The sequence below is a fragment of the Biomphalaria glabrata genome, chromosome 12 (genome assembly GCF_947242115.1).
Source record: "Biomphalaria glabrata chromosome 12, xgBioGlab47.1, whole genome shotgun sequence".
NCBI lineage: Eukaryota > Metazoa > Mollusca > Gastropoda > Planorbidae > Biomphalaria > Biomphalaria glabrata.
Genome location: NC_074722.1, coordinates 36,905,805 through 36,923,735, shown reverse-complemented (window position 1 = coordinate 36,923,735; position 17,931 = coordinate 36,905,805). Strand labels below are relative to the sequence as shown.

Sequence of the window (17,931 nt, the reverse complement as noted above, 5' to 3'; positions counted from 1 at the left end):
GGTTTTCATTCTGTCACTCAGTTCCTGTCCAATATTGGGACAAGGTTTTCATTCTGTCACTCAGTTCCAGTCCAATATTGGGACAAGGTTTTCATTCTGTCACACAGTTCCAGTCCAATGTTGGGACAAGGTTTTCATTCTGTCACACAGTTCCAGTCCAATATTGGGACAAGGTTTTCATTCTGTCACACAGTTCCAGTCCAATGTTGGGACAAGGTTTTCATTCTGTCACACAGTTCCAGTCCAATATTGGGACAAGGTTTTCATTCTGTCACTCAGTTCCAGTCCAATATTGGGACAAGGTTTTCATTCTGTCACTCAGTTCCAGTCCAATATTGGGACAAGGTTTTCATTCTGTCACTCAGTTCCAGTCCAATATTGGGACAAGGTTTTCATTCTGTCACTCAGTTCCAGTCCAATCTCTAAATCTAAAATTTTAAGAATTCACTGGCGAGGCTGGTTCTTTTTTTTTTAATGAAATCACTGACCTGTAAAGAGACAGGAAAGTCGTAACGTTCCATGTCATCTAGAAAATGCAGGTGATCGTAACAATTTCTGGGAGCAAAGTTTCCTGTTTTATATGGACCTAGCTCAATCACATGAACCTGGGGAGAAAACAAAACCAGTGAAAGTACATTAGGACAAAATGAAAGCAAACATAACTGAAAGAACGACAGTACATTAGGACAAAATGAAAGCAAACATAACTGAAAGAACGACAGTACATTAGGACAAAATGAAAGCAAACATAACTGAAAGAACAACAGTACATTAGGACAAAATGAAAGCAAACATAACAACTAAAAGAACAACAGTACTGTGGTGAAATAGTTACTATTTGTTTATGTTTGTGTAACGTCGTGAGAATGTGTTCACAACATTGATCTAGTGTGCTACTGTCCAAGTCTCTTTCGTCAGTTCATGTGTCGTTCTAGTTTAATAAAGCCTTATTTTAGGTTACTCTTCAGTGTTCCTTTATTTCTTATTACAATAGGGTTAGCAAGTATAGTAATATAGTAGGCCAATGGCATAAATAAAAAGAGAATGCCAGTGCATGTAATACAATAGATCAATAAACAGTGTCGAAATATTAATTTCTCTTGTAAACATTAATAAATGGTGATACAAAGAAACCTAAAAACCAGTATCTGTTGTATGACTTATAAACAATTACTAGTTTCTGTTTTAAGTATTAACAAATAGTGTAGTAAGTAAACATGCACGTAAGTAAGTGAAAAGTAAACTCTAGTATCAGTAGCAAGAGATAAACAATGCCAGTTTATGTAGAACATAGGTAGTGCAATAAAGAAACAACTCTAGACTCTATAGTTCGGTCTGGTTCTTCTCTCTCTTAAGTTGTAACGGGGTTGACTATCCTGTTCTACAGTTTGGGAGTCACTAGTGAGTTCCTGAGCGTCAAGTGGGGTATTTTCAAGAGGAAGCGCTCGGAGGTCCTCAGAGCCTACCAGGGGTTCTTTCCTTTCTTGTATCACTGTAGGGGTGTTGGCTGGTACTTCCGTGTTTTGAGTTTCTGGAGGATATTCATTATCCTCACTCTGAGGGAAGAACGAAGGTTCACTTGTTGTTGTGGATGGGGAGGGGGTGGGAGCCAAGCGTCTTAGAGAGACCGTCTCCTCTTTACCGCTGGGCAACCGTACGACGGCATATTGGGGGTTACACATCAGCAATTCGACTTCCTCCGAGAGAGGATCATACTTTGAAGATCGGTTCTCTCTTCTCAGCAACACTCGACCTGGGCTAGATAGCCAAGTGGGGATAGATATCCCGAAGGAGGATTTCCGGTTGAACCGGAAAACTCTCTCATGTGGAGTTTCGTTTGTTGCCGTAGATAGTAATGATCTAATCGAGTATAGGGCCTGGTTCAAGACAAGCTCCCATCTTGAGATCGGGAGATCGAGGTCTTTCAGTGCTAAAGTAACAGCGTTCCATAGAGTTTTGTTTAGTCGTTCGATTTGTCCGTTGCCTGAAGGATTAAAAGTGGTTGTTCTACTTGTAGCTATTCCCCTCTCGTGCAGAAAGGATTGCACCTCCCTCGACATAAAGGACGTACCTCTGTCAGAATGGACGTACTCTGGCATCCCAACTAAGGAAAACAGCTGATTTAAACACTTTATGACAGTAGATGAGGACATATCGGGACATGGGTAGGCAAATGGGAAGCGTGAGTACTCATCCACCATTGTTAATAAGTATTTGTTGTGAGTAGCAGATGGGAGTGGCCCCTTAAAATCAATGCTTACTCTCTGAAATGGTTGGGTAGCCTTGATGAGGGTGCCTGAAAACTGTTTGAAGAATCTAGGCTTCAGTTCAGCGCAAGTTTTACATTGGTTTACCACTTTGCGGACGTCCTCGCAGGAAAAAGGTAAGTTCTTAGTCCGAACGAAATGGAGGAGTCTCGTGACCCCTGGGTGACAGAGGTTGTTGTGTAACAGTTTGAGGTCTTCTCCAGTCATTGCTGACGCAAAGTGGTTCCTTGAAAAGGTATCCGCCGCAGCGTTTTGTTTCCCGGGTCGATATACGACGTCATATTGGAAACAACTAAGCTCCAGTCGCCATCTTTGAATCTTTTCGTTTTTGATCTTGCCCTTGTTCTGCTGGTCAAACATAAAAGACACTGAGCGTTGATCTGTTACCAATGTGAAGGGTCTACTGATAAGGTAATGTTACCATTTTCTCAGGGCTTCTACGATAGCGTATGCTTCCTTTTCCACTGCTGAGTGTCTGTGTTCACTATTAGTGAGTGTTCTTGAAAAGAAGGCGACAGGACGGCCGTCTTGATTAAGAGTGGCGGCAATCGCGATGTCAGAGGCATCTGTTTCGACTGTTAGTGGTCGATTGTAGTCTATCGTCGACACAGCAGCGTTTTCAAGTTCGTGTTTTAGCTGTTTAAAAGCTTGTTGTACTTGTTCAGGGGGAGGAAAGGCTTTGTTGTTCACCAATAAATGGATCTTGTTGGAGAAATTTGGGATCCATTGAGAATAATAGGACAGTAGTCCAATCACCCGCTTTTGTGATTTCATGTCTTGTGGTGGAGGTAGGTTTCTCAATGCTTGAAATCTTTCAGGGTCTGGTCTTAATTGCCCTTGTGAGATTTTGTAGCCTAGGAGGCATACTTTATTAGTCGCAATAGCACTTTTATCATTGTTGAAGGTGATACCGTACTTTTTAGCGGCATTGAGAAATCTCTGTAGATTCTGGTCGTGGCTAATGGAGTCAAGTCCGCAGATGGTAACGTTATCCACGTAAGCGAACGTGTCCTGTAGCCCTGCTTCCTCAATTATTGTGTTGATCGTCCTTTGAAATGCGGCGACTCCGTTTGTCACTCCAAAAGGAATGCGGCAAAACTGATAAAGCTTTCCGCCAGCCTCGAACGCCGTGTACTGCTTTTCATCATCCCTGATAGGTATCTGGTGGTAAGCGCTTTTGAGGTCAAATGTACTGTACATTGAGTATTTAGATATTTCCTGCACCAGTTCATCAACTTTTGGCACGGGATACGCGTCGAGGTAAGTGAATCGATTGATGGTTTGGCTATAGTCAATAACCGTTCTCTTTTTGTGCCTTTCATTCGTTGTTACAATTATCTGGGCTCGCCACGGGGATGTGGAAGGCTCAATAATTTTGTCAGATAGAAGTCTCTTGATTTCAGTTTGAATGAATTTGGAGTCAGGCATAGAATATTTTCTAGATTTAGTGGCTATGGGATGGCAGTTAGGAGCCAGATTAGCGAAGAGGCGAGGGGCTTCAACTCGTGCAGCTTTCAGCGTACAGACCTGGAGAGTGCTTCGTTTTCATTCAAATGGGATCATCAGTTTTTCATGCTGGCTGATGAAATCTAGCCCTAAGATTACATCAGATACTAGTCCATCTAGTAGTGAGAGCTTAACACTTTCATATTGTTCATCTTTGTACTTTATTTTAGCGAAAATATGGCCGTGAGTAGTGCGAGAAAGATGTGTAGAGGCCATGTAGATTCTGTTTCTGGACGTTTCTAATTTCCATTTGTACCTTTTAGCAATTGAAGAAGATATATAGCTTTCACTGCTCCCCGTATCTACGAGAGCCTTCAATGGTACTCCATTGACGAGTATTGAAATAGTAGATTTAGTAAGACCGGACGCTGGTGTCGATGCCCAGGAAGATCCAATGGTTGTAGTCCGAGACGTCTCATCATCTGCTTTCACTATGGCTGAGGTTATAGATTTGAGTGTCTGTCTGGTCGATCTACAGACTTTCTGGAAATGGCCCCTCTTACCACACAGGTTGCATGTAGCGTCACGGGCCGGACATCTAAAGCGTTGATGTGGGCTGTTTCCACAAAAGAAACATCTTTTACTAGTCGCCGCACTCACCTCGTGTTCTACTTTTGTCGTTGGAGAAAGGCTCTCCTCGTCGGCGCTAGCTCCACAGGGAGTTTCAGAGTGGATGTTATACGCCATGGCATGGTTATGGGCATATTCAAGTTGTCTTGCCTCTTCATAGGCGCACTGTAGAGTTAGAGTAGATTTCTCTAAGAGTCGCAGCCTTATGCTGTTTGAAGCCAGTCCAGTAATGAAGGCGTCTCTTACGAAGATATCTCTGTGTTCTTCAGCGGTGATAGCTTTGAAGTCACAGTCTTTGGCCATACTTTTAAGCTTAAGTAGGAAGGAGTCAACGGTTTGTCCATTCTCTTGTCGACAAAGAGTTATCATGTGCCGTGCAAAAATTTCGCTTTTAGGCTTCACGTAGACATTTTGTAGAACTTTGATTGATTCATCGAACGTGGTACACTCACTTATGTACTGAAATACGCTCGAAGAAACGTAGTTTTCCAGTAATTTCTTTTTGTCAATCTCGCAGTGAGAGACTGAGGAGATGAAATTCTCAATGTTCTGAGCCAGTGCAGCCACTTCTCGGCAGCCGATGGCGAGCTAGGCTCTATGTCCAGCTCTTTTGGCCTAAATAGACGTTCCATTTGTATTACTACTTTTACTTACAGACTGAGAATAGTGTTGAACGAAAATCCAAAAAAGATACGTGAGGCACATAGATCCATGGAATTGAAAATTTCTAGTTTAATAAATTGTAATAAGAAATAAAGGAACACTGAAGAGTAACCTAAAACAAGGCTTTATTAAACTAGAACGACACATGAACTGACGAAAGAGACTTGGACAGTAGCACACTAGATCAATGTTGTGAACACATTCTCACGACGTTACACAAACATAAACAAATAGTAACTATTTCACCACAAGTACATTAGGACAAAATGAAAGCAAACATAACTAAAAGAACAACAGTACATTAGGACAAAATGAAAGCAAACATAACAACTAAAAGAACAACAGTACATTAGGACAAAATGAAAGCAAACATAACTAAAGTAACAACAGTACATTAGGACAAAATGAAAGCAAACATAACTAAAGTAACAACAGTACATTAGGACAAAATAAATACATAGAAGTTAGCTCCATATAAACATCCATTTCTCATATTCAGACAATGATTATTGATACAGCATTAAAGATTCAATCATTAACATTCTGTAATAAAAAGGTTTACAAAACCCAGACCTAAACCTACATGTAAGATTGTAGCAATAACCTGAATGTAAAAGTATTAGGTTGGTGATGAACCTGTGCAAGTAGAGAGTGGAATAACCAAAAAAACGAGAGATTGATAAATTTTTACCTTCCCATGATCCTGAGCCTCCCGTGAGCTGACACAAAAAACGGTGGATGGATACGGGTTGCCTGGGAAGTGATAGCTAGAGAAACAGACGGCGTGGGCACTAATACACTGGGTGATGTCCTCATTCCTGTTGTACAATTGGGTCACTCCTGAAATTCTCTCATCCTGAATAAAACACATATACACAGACAAATTAGTTTCATACAGATGAGGAGTACACTAACAGACATAGTAGTTTCATACAGATGAGAAGGAGTGCACTAACAGACATAGTAGTTTCATACAGATGAGAAAGGCACTAATAGACATAGTAGTTTCATACAGATGAGAACATGTGCACTTATTGTAGTTTCATATAGATGAGAACCTGTGCACTTATTGTAGTTTCATACAGATGAGAACCTGTGCACTTATTGTAGTTTCATACAGATGAGAACCTGTGCACTTATTGTAGTTTCATACAGATGAGAACCTGTGCACTTATTGTAGTTTCATACAGATGAGAACCTGTGCACTTATTGTAGTTTCATACAGATGAGAACCTGTGCACTTATAGTAGTTTCATACAGATGAGAAGGAGAGCACTTATAGTAGTTTCATACAGATGAGAAGGAGTGCACTTATAGTAGTTTCATACAGATGAGAAGGAGTGCACTAACAGACATAGTAGTTTCATACAGATGAGAAGGAGAGCACTTATAGTACTTTCATACAGATGAGAAGGAGTGCACTAACAGACATAGTAGTTTCATACAGATGAGAAGGAGTGCACTAACAGACATAGTAGTTTCATACAGATGAGAAGGAGTGCACTAACAGACATAGTAGTTTCATACAGATGAGAAGGAGTGCACTAACAGACATAGTAGTTTCATACAGATGAGGAGTGCACTAATAGACATAGTAGTTTCATACAGATGAGAAGGAGAGCACTTATAGTACTTTCATACAGATGAGAAGGAGTGCACTAACAGACATAGTAGTTTCATACAGATGAGAAGGAGTGCACTAACAGACATAGTAGTTTCATACAAATGAGAAGAAGTGCACTAACAGACATAGTAGTTTCATACAGATGAGAAGGAGTGCACTAACAGACATAGTAGTTTCATACAGATGAGAAGGAGTGCACTAACAGACATAGTCGTTTCATACAGATAAGAAGGAGTGCACTAATAGACATAGTACTTTCATACAGATGAGAAGGAGTGCACTAATTGTAGTAGATGTTATGGATTGAATGTCCTTGTTTCTGATGTAACCATGAGTAAAAATGGGCGGATACTTTGGTTTGATTGGCTGAATAGATTCTGATGCAACCACAAGGAAGTTCATCAGAGTAGAGGTAATAAATTCAAGGAGTGAAAGTTTGAGGGAAAAAGAACAAGCTGGAGACATACATCTATGAAGTTGAAAGCTGTGTAGATGCTGTTAATAAAAGTTATATTCAATTTTTGTTTCAAAAGAAATTTGTTCCAAGTTTTATTCAAGTTTGAGAGAATAATACACCTACAACAGTTGAGTTGGAGCTACTGTGTATAAACACTAGAGGTACTCAAACCTCTATGAATTTAACAACTATTTATGCAAATCATTCAATATGAGACACTCCAAGGCAGAAGATTAAAAAGTCAAGTAAATATCTTAAACACTAAACCAAACCTTACATGATAGTAAAAAAGAAAAAAAAACACTATTCTTATTTCTGATGAAGTAAACCCTTTTTTTCTCTATTACCAATGGACCATGGAAGATTATGCAAAAATCAGACAAGAACATCAATGACTCGGTAAAGTTTAATTAACCAAATTAACATTAACAATAATTATTGACATAGGAAATCACCTTTACGGAAGGAATGTCATAAACACACAACAAAACAAGAAAAAAAGACTACACATGCCAGAAACCAAAAGAGCATACACTTGTAGAGTTTGTATTTTGAAATCATGTTCCTTTGATTATTTCAATTTTTCAAACGTTTAAAATAAATTTATGCGTGGTCAAGAGGCTAAGTGCGCTTGAACTTGGCTTGTCTTGGCTACCTAGAAGGGGGCTCGAGGTTCGACACCCGACTCGGGCAGAGTTGTGTTTACTGAGCGCCTAAAGGCAGCACGGAAAACCAACTCCTAGATACCCCCTCCCCCCCCACTGGTCCACAAATGAGATCGGACCAAAAGCGCTCTGAGCATGCTATAAGCATGAAAGTAGCGCTATATAAAAGCTATAATAATAATTGCAGAAATAAATATGGAAGAGGTTAAACAGTTGTCAAGTACTTAGCACGACAATTATACCTTTTTTTTAAGAGTTTTATTTTTAGTTAACATTTGTTGTTTTTTTTTAGTTTTATTTTCACATTAAAATTTATAACTAGGACAGATTTTTCAGGATGTATTAACTCTTTCTCTCCATAATAATTATCGGCGTTCTGATGGAGTCATTCATTTTCCTCCCTGTATTTCACCAACTTGTTATGATAGAACTCCAACCACTTTTCTGTATGTAATCAGGAAATGTTTTATAAGGTATATAATTATAGAACAATGCATGCTCTTTTTATATAACACTGTCACATACACTGTATCTATATTTGGCAACAGTCTACATTTAGCCTGTCGGCGGGACTCGAGCTAGCTCGGGGTAAACCAGGCATGTAATTACTTTCAGTTTCAGAATGAATGTGATAGGTTTTGAAATGTTGATTGTTGTACTTTGAGCTGCATTTATTGGTCAGATTTCAACCAAGCGGCAATGAGATGCGAGTCACATGGCAAAACGCCCAAAGCTCTGTAAATTTCTATATTATTTAGTCAGTCTTGTATGGAACGTGTTATGGAGAACATGTACCTTTTGTATTAGAACTCAATTATTTTACTGTGTAGATCAGTTATTTTATTCAAGTACATTTAACCATTGTAATTATTTGTGAATAGCTTTTTCAAGTTCTGAATTAAAGTAATTGTTTTAGAGGAAGAGAAATTTCTTTATTGAATATAGTAAACATACTTAGATCGACTTAGCGATTGGCAACTTCTAGATGATCCTCTTATCAACTGGCAACATTCTGAATGACCGTATCATCAACTAGATCTAGCCACTTCTATACGATCATCTTATTAAAAGAAGATTTCAAGATCCTCGGCAATCACGATCATTGATAGTGTGATACAGATCAAGATAATCTCCAACGTGACATCTATCATAGCATCTTCATAGATCTTGACATCTGACATCCACAATTGATAATTGTGACAAACACAAATGAAAGTTTATAAAACCAAAAATTAATTTAACTTAATGGGTTCAAATCAACGTTGGTATGGTCAGTTAGGAGAGAAAGAGTTTAGTGACTTACCTCTGGAGTAAGACCAGTCAGAGCTAGCCAGTTCAGGCTTGGGTCACCTTTGTAGCTGACAATCTCGGTGAAAGCCAGACGGTTGTGTCTTAGAAACACTTGTTCTGGGGGGGAGGTGGCTGAAACAAACACAAATCTCAGTTATAAAAACAGCAGCAAGATGATGGAGCAGAGGGGGTTAGCTTTACAAAACTCTTTCAATTTCATTCAAATACAAAACAGTTTCTATGAGAGAAGGAAAAGATCCTACTGGAATAACTTGCTGAAATACTGTTTAGAGAGAGACAGAATCCTGCTTGTGCAAATCTATCCAATCTCTTAAATATTTCAGCTGTTAGTTATTTGAACATTATGCTTTTTAATCAGATAATATTAGTTGAGTGGTCCTGTTTTCACAGAAGACAAAATAGCCTTAGGCGATTGTCTAAGAAATCTAAGTCTGGTTCATTCTTAGTTACTAGCCCTGATGGCCAGTGGGGAACTTCTTCTTTAAATAAACCCACATTGTTTCATAATACAAACATTGACCACACCGAGAAGCCAAATGTCTGACCTAGAGTCTGACATGCGGAAGTAATTTTCACACTGTCTGCCTTGTTTTTACAAAACGAGTCACAAAAGACAACGCACCATTTCTAATATAATCACATACTTTTATGTTTCCTTCTAAAATATAACAACCACATGAGATGTATCACTGATTCAAACTAGAATCACTAGAAAGAATTAAGGGATACCTAGTATTATCTTTTTTTTTTTTTCTTAGAGTAATGTCAATTATTTTAATGGCCAAAACCAAGTTAAATGATTTCTATTGTAAGACAAATTTCCATATGGACAATAAAGATTATTATTATTATTATTATTATTAAAACAACTTGACATTCAGTTAGATCTTTGCAGGGGGGGTTTATAAAAAGAATCTAAATAAAAAAATATTTAATATTCCTTAATAACAAAAAAATTGCATTTCAAAAATAATATCTAAACAGAAAAGTTTTTTTTTTAATATTACTAAATTAAAAAAAAAAGGTTATTAAGGTTTAATTTCATTATCAGAGACTAAATGAAACAATTATCTAGGATTTTTACCTTTACTAGTGCTGTTAGGGCATATAATGACTTTTTTAATGTTAGGGAAACTAATGAATTAACAAGACTTGCTAGATTAGCCTCAACCCGAATTGGGCTTTATTTTATTGGTAATATTTGTAAATAAAATATTACTTAGTAGCGAGAAACCAGCAAAGATCTGCATTAGTCCAGGCGATATAATCATAGCACTTATTTTTATTGTCTGCCGATAAACTTACTGGTAAACATGTTACTTACCGTCCCGAGGGTTGATCTTCCAATGATAGACAGCCGAGTCAGTTACCATGGCAATGACATCACAATTCACCCAAGTCCAGTATGTGACTAGCTCATGAAATTTCACTTTGTTGACTAATTCTTTTGTATCCAAGTTGAAGACTTCAAAACGGAGCCCAGCTGAAACATAAAGATGAAAGATGATCAAACACTTGAACTATGTGTTGGTGATTGCAATCATAACTTTTGCTATAATAAAAAAACTACAGTTAAGACAATGAATCTATTACCTTTCAATGCAATCATTGGCAGCACTGGGTTCATCAGGACAGAGTCAGCGCTGGTAGAGCCAGCGTAAGAGATGGTACCCTCAATGGGACTTAACACAGTCACCTATGAAGACAAATGTTAATTAACAAAATGCAATTCTGAATAAGTTATTAGGAATAAATGATGAAAAGGATACTACTTAGAAAATGCATATTGAAGGCACTCAGCCCATAGTAAAATGGAATAATTTGGTGCCTTCAAGGGAACCATTCATTAATGGGCAAGCTGGTCTTGACACAGCACTGTGGTGGATACTGGATAGAAATATAAAGACATTCCCCACAGTTAGTGCTGCTGCTTATAGTGAGTGGGCTAAATCCAGAGGCTGTACCCTAAAAAGAGGGACCCTAAACTGCAATGCTCACTACCATTGTGAAACCTTCAGACAGGACTTGAGGTGAAGAGCTTCTGGTCCACGCCTGGCTATTGGATAAAATCCTTGCCAACGGTCATTGGTGTTTCGGCGCTCATTCCCTGCTGGACTTTTCAACTAGGTGCATTCAAAAGTATGTGGTGTCCAGCTGTGTTAAATGGTGCCTACGCTGCATACAAAGGTGTTACCCCACCCAGTAATGGTCTCATAGATTGAGGAACCTTCAAACTGAAAAGTTATCGGTCCACACCTGTCCACTGAGAGAAATCCTCTGCGGTCAAAGAGTTTATGGAGACACTCTAATTTGGAATTTTTTTCCCCTAAAGTTGCATCCAAAGTGTCCGCAATGTGATGGGTTAGTTTTTTTTTTATCTCTGCTTAATAACACATTAGTTCCACAGGTAATGCAACTAGAGTAGCAATCCTGGTCTGCTCAAGGTTTTGACCCAATGTTGGCTGGACAGCAAAGCTTTTTGGCACACTACCATGACCAACTAGTAATGAAAATGCCTATTAACATTAAAGCTAATAATTGGAATTAAAAAAAAACAAAAAACTCTTATAAATTTTACCAAGGCTGAATTCACTAAGCTATAGCTTGCCCCCCCCCCCCCCCACCCAATATTTAGCACTGACAATTACTATCTGGACTTATAAAGGGCCCCATATCTCAAATAGCTTATGGCCTTTTCAAGTCTAAATAAAGCACTGAATTAAACACTAAGGGTTACCCCTTTTCCACTTTTTAGTTCATCTATATAATATTAATACAAAAAATAATAATAACAATAACTGACCACTGCTCTCTTTGCTGAAAAATCAGATCTGCTGTCATGGCGTACAGAGATCCATTTGTCTGAGGTCATGGTAACCCTGGACCAAGTGACTTGATCATTTGGTATCCCAATGTGGGCGAGCTGTTAAAAGTAAAAAAAAAAGGACGTAATAAATCTTGTTACTAGCCAATGTGGAGTGGAACTAACATAAGCCAACAACTTGTAACATAAATGATTGCAATTCTCTTAGAACAGGTTTTCCTGAGACTGTTATCCAAAGCTACAATTATAACTGCTGGCCGAATAAAGCTCTGTATACAATATACATTTTTTTTTACACTAAAAGTCTTAAAAAAAAAAAGAAAAGAAAGAAAATACCGGTATAAATAATAATAACACATACATTGAAAATATTTTATCCTTATCTTAGTATGAAGATATTTACTGTCCTTACCTACTTTCTGATTAATAAATTACATCAAGTCAAAATAAGTTACAAAATGTATTATATCTGTCTGTATATGTATGTAGCTTAAATTCAAACTAAAAGACAGAACTAAATAGTATGTACATGGTGATGATTACCACTTTGAATTAAGTTACGTGATTAAGAGCACAAATACCTGTACAAGTTCATTAATCGTGATCGGTGGCCCTCTGGCAGACTCTTCGCCGACAGCATCAACTGAATGTGTTGGACTGGAACCAGAACAAACAATTTCTACAGGCGGGACATCCATAACTTTTCCGTTTAAAACAGGAGTCATCAAGATACTATTTTACTGGTACAACATCTGGAAAGAAATATTTCAGATAAGATATGCTGAGTTTTTATCGCCGTTACTACTATAATAACAACAGACAGCTTTAATTGTCCCTGGCTTCATGTAAGTAAAATATTGTATTTCCAAAAGCTATATGTACCAATGCTCACTTAGCATCTCTCTATAAAAGCATTTATATATACTTAAGGGAGGCAACTCAGCAATGATGATGATGATGTTTAGATTCAAGTGATTGTGTAGATCAGTGGTTCCCAAGCTTTTTCTCCAACAGAAAACTTCGCAGATTCTGAATATTTAGAGTGACACTTTGCCTATTTTTTAGAGAGATTATTTTACGTGGCGGAATAATAGTTGATTATTCCAGTAGTTCGTGGAGCACCTATTTGCGGAACACAGTTTGGGGAAACTATGGTGTAGATGATTAAAACAACAAATACAATCAGAGGTTGTCAGGCCTTGAGTTCACTTCTATTACAGAGTCCAGTTCTATCTAAAGGTTCACCTGTCCCTCAAATCATGTGTACATTTCAGGCACATCTGCTGTACACCACCAACAATTCCCCCTTGTTGCTCTAGAATTTAAGTCATTGATTAAAATACATCACTAGATTGACCAAGGAACATGCGTAGAACATAAAAATCTTCTTTATAAAGAAACATCTGTATTTCATTTTATAAGATAAGATTAAAAGGTCCACGGCAACAACCTCCCAACTAAGGCTACCATTTAAGGTGAAAGCGGTTCTCATACTGTATTTCCAGGATACATAACCCATCGTTTTCCTTCTTCTTGGGCAGAAGGAGGATTCTGTCTCTCTCTAAACAGTATGTTCTTGTCCTATGTCAAATAATGTGCAATATGGTGCAGAATGGCAGTACACAGGACAGAAATACTACAACACAAATCATTATTTTAACATTCTAAAGACATTTTTCTATGATTCTCTTTCAAATGAGACTTGATGTGTCAAAAGGGTAAAATTACTATTTAGGCCTAGAAGCTAGCAATACTCTTTGTTTTATTTTTTTTTAATTATCTGAATAGCTGTGTTGTGTAACTTAGATGTTACGTTTGAGTCACAAACAAGTGAATTTGTTATTAATAACAAAGACTTAGACTTAGGTCCTCCCGCGGCATTTTGCGCATTGGGCGGCAAGCTGTCTCCATTGTCATTGGCAATGTCTGAAGCCTCCTTCTACCTGGTGTCCACTGTTCTGAGGTCCTCCATGAAGGTGTGGCGCCAAGTAATACGAGGACGTCCCTGTTTGCGCTTTCCTCGTATTGGCCTCCATGTCATCGCAACTCTTGGTATGGCTAGTTCATTTTGTTGCAGAACATGTACTGCAAACTTCATGCAATGCTCAGTCACAACCTCACTAAGTGTTCGACTCCCAGTTCGGTATAGGATTTCCTTGTTTGAGACCCAATCTGTGTAACATTAACTTAATGTTAATGCCAGTTACACAGAATAACAAAGATGGCTTAATAAAAATATGTAATTTGAAGTTGTGCACATCAAGCGAGAGACAACCTGCTTGCTGATCTGTACACCAGACTGATAGAAACTGCTAAGAGTTATGTATTTATATTTATATAATAGTATTGAGTAAACATGTATACTGAAATGTATTTTATGACATTTAATTATACATAAATGTCTTTTTCGTAATTAATGTGATATATTTCTGGTAGTGACAGTCTTTTAAATTAGCAGCTAGATCTAGAAGGTATTGCTATTGATGAATTATTTCTTTTAGATCTTCTGATATTTGTTTATAGCATTGAAATTCTGGCAACTGGATTTCCTTCCTAGTTTTAGCTGCTGAGCTGGAGCAGGAAATGTTAGATAGATGTGTCCTTGTCATATGTTAATAGTTAGAATTATGTATGTGTCCTTGTCATATGTTAATAGTCAGAATTATGTACATGTCCTTGTCATATGTTAATAGTCAAAATTATGTACATGTCCTTGTCATATGTTAATAGTCAGAATTATGTACATGTCCTTGTCATATGTTAATAGTCAAAATTATGTACATGTCCTTGTCATATGTTAATAGTCAAAATTATGTACATGTCCTTGTCATATGTTAATAGTCAGAATTATGTACATGTCCTTGTCATATGTTAATAGTCAGAATAATGTACGTGTCCTTGTCATATGTTAATAGTCAGAATTATGTACATGTCCTTGTCATATGTTAATAGTCAAAATTATGTACATGTCCTTGTCATATGTTAATAGTCAAAATTATGTACATGTCCTTGTCATATGTTAATAGTCAGAATTATGTACATGTCCTTGTCATATGTTAATAGTCAGAATAATGTACGTGTCCTTGTCATATGTTAATAGTCAGAATTATGTACATGTCCTTGTCATATGTTAATAGTCAGAATTATGTACATGTCCTTGTCATATGTTAATAGTCAGAATAATGTACGTGTCCTTGTCATATGTTAATAGTCAGAATTATGTACATGTCCTTGTCATATGTTAATAGTCAGAATTATGTATGTGTCATTGTCAATGTTAATAGTCAGAATTATGTATGTGTCATATGTTAATAGTCAGAATTATGTATGTGTCATTGTCAATGTTAATAGTCAGAATTATGAATGTGTCCTTGTCAATGTTATTAGTCAGAATTATGTGTATTGATTGAAATACAGTTCTAGATCTCAATTTAAATCTTGGTTGCTTTTGTGTACGTAGTATCCTTTTAAAACACTTTCACTTGACTTCACTTAGTGAGAGTACTGTTACATACTGTGTGAGTAGAGTCTGACAAGTCAGTTAGTTGCCATATTTGGCCTATTCTACATACTAAATACTATTTGTGACAGTGTTGTACTTTCTAGAGTCTAGATTAGAATCTAGTCTGCAGTGAGTATATATATATGTATGTATATATATAGAGAGATAGATCTTCTATGCTGTCTAAGACATAGGACATAGGTTAGTAAGGTAGTATAATAATCTATCATCTATAATAGATCTAGATTGATAATTAAGATAACTACTAGATCTAGAATCTAAATCAGTAGATCTGATCTACTTACTATAATAGATTTTCAATTCTGCAACTGTACTCCATAGTCTATATCTAATGTCTATCATCTAGTGTCTAGTCTACAACCAAACTCCAAAGTGACCACACTGACACTGTAACTGACTAGTGACAAATCACAGGCAATCTCTTGGGGGAGCTACCATCTTCTACCAAGCAGGTCTGCAGGTGGTGGATCAGGGTAAAACCCTTAGATATAAGGTTTGCTGCGAAAATCAAATTTATATAAACAGCCATGGACGAACTGGTCTGCAGTCATAGAAAATGAGGTGGGGTATCCCAGTGTAAAATGTTTTACATGTTTCGGATGTTCCTTCAGAGTTGAAGATAATTACTTCCTAGTCCAAACCTCCCACAGGACGACGGGGGGATGGGAGCGGGCAGGGTTTGAACCCAGGACCATCGATAAATCTGAACGACAGTCCAGCGCGCAAACCGCACGACCAGGCAGCCATCTCAGTGGTTAGGATATGCACTAAAAACATCTCAAAAATCCAAGAAGATGATTGCAAAAAGCAAGTATAGATGTGCACTCAAACTCTAAACCCAGGTAGATGAAACTCGTTAACTAGAGGGATAATAATTCATCCAGGTCCAGGAGAGACAACTACAAAATAAAACAACTGCTGCATATGATCTTGACTGATCAAAGGCTATGGGAGCATACCCAGAAAGAAAAGTAGGCTGAAGCCAGAGTCAATGGGCCTCCTGGAGCATAAAACATTGATGCAACCTCATCTATGTTGATGAGAACAAAGAAGAATCTAATAGGCAAACTGAGAACTCAACTCAAGCATCACATTCATGATCACTGTCATCACCACCACTTTTTTGGGGAGAGATTCAGAGATCTGGCATCTGATACGCCAATGACTGAATGAGTGCCTGACTGTGGCAGACTGTGCCATGATTGGCATGATTCATGATGATCAGGTCATACAGGATAATCGGATAATAGATCTAATTGGATTCTACTTTTTTCTACTTTCTAAATCAAGATAAATAGACCTAGATCTATTCTATATTGTAGATTCTATGTAGTTTTTAAGTCTAGATCTAATCTTTATAGAGCTGTAGGCCTACTACTAATAGTATTATATTCAATATTGTCAAAGGCTCAAACTACTCAAAGGGAAATTATCGTTTCTGAGACGTAAACATAAAAATGGCACATTGACTTGACACAGTCACTGAGTCAGTAGGACAGAATGTCACAGAAGTGTCAGAAGAGAAGTCTTACGAATATATATTTATATATTACAATATTACTAACTAGATCTAGATCTAATATTAATATAATATTATTAGAGCTAGTAATATTAGCAATTTACTTGTTTTACCTTTACGAAAACGTCGAATTGTTAAAATAGATGTGAATATGTCGATCTCTATAACTAAACAAGATCAGTAGACCTATATGATATTCTAGATCTAGGCATAGATTCTAGATCTAGATCTAGAATTCTAGATTTACTTTTAGACATTGGTCCATTGCCAGTAGAGTCTAAGAGTACTGGAAGTGAGCAGTGTCCTGATTCCAAAATAAAGATGAATAACTCAAGTTAACCTAGGATTAGTCGGGTAAGCAGCAGTCGAAAATATTTTCAGAACTTGGTCAATTTCTAAAAAAAAAATGTTCCTTCAAATTAGAAGACAATCTATTTTGGATTTAATAAACAAAATGTTTATTAATTAAAGTTTATAGATCTAGACCTACCACTACCTTCTCTCTTGAAGGGACATAACCTGTAGATTATAGACCTAAATCTATAGAATTTAAGTCATTGGTTAATATGCATGACTAAATGCATGACGCGTAGGACGTAATCATCTTCTTTTTTGAAGTAACGTCTGTATTATATAAGATAAATCTATTCTAATCTAATATAGACAAATACTATACTGTATAGATCTACTATATATTAGAATAGATCTATATCCATTTTTTTTGTTTGGTACGATTTGATGGCTGAAAAGGACAGAACTTAACTAGAAAAAAAAAATACTTTTAAAAAAAGCTTAGTTTAGATCAGTCATGTAATTAAACTAGTAATTGTAATATTATAATATAGATCTAGAATAACAATAATAAATCTGTGTAATTAGAAATACTCAGAAGATAGAGGCATATTTCTATTCCATACGCTAGAACTAATTGGTACAAGTACTCCTTCTTCCCTAGTGTCATAAGAGAAGGAATGGGTTGCCTGAATCAGCCAGGAAAACCAA

At 37.1% G+C, this 17,931-nt stretch overlaps 1 protein-coding gene across 2 annotated transcripts in view; it reads right to left on the bottom strand.

The window, feature by feature from the left end:
* Nucleotides 1–17,234, bottom strand: part of LOC106069229 (clathrin heavy chain 1-like) — a 30,713-nt gene extending 13,479 nt beyond the window's left edge. The window contains exons 1-8 of one of the 2 annotated variants that reach the window (XM_056006244.1): nucleotides 17,177–17,234; nucleotides 12,469–12,639; nucleotides 11,867–11,986; nucleotides 10,657–10,759; nucleotides 10,388–10,546; nucleotides 9,056–9,174; nucleotides 5,698–5,862; nucleotides 489–605 (exon numbers count right to left, since the gene is read on the bottom strand). In XM_056006244.1, the coding sequence (XP_055862219.1) occupies nucleotides 489–605; nucleotides 5,698–5,862; nucleotides 9,056–9,174; nucleotides 10,388–10,546; nucleotides 10,657–10,759; nucleotides 11,867–11,986; nucleotides 12,469–12,612 (927 nt within the window). In that variant the 5' untranslated portion in view covers nucleotides 12,613–12,639; nucleotides 17,177–17,234. The other variant, XM_056006243.1, reaches the window with a different exon arrangement.
* Nucleotides 17,235–17,931: the final 697 nt, after the last annotated feature.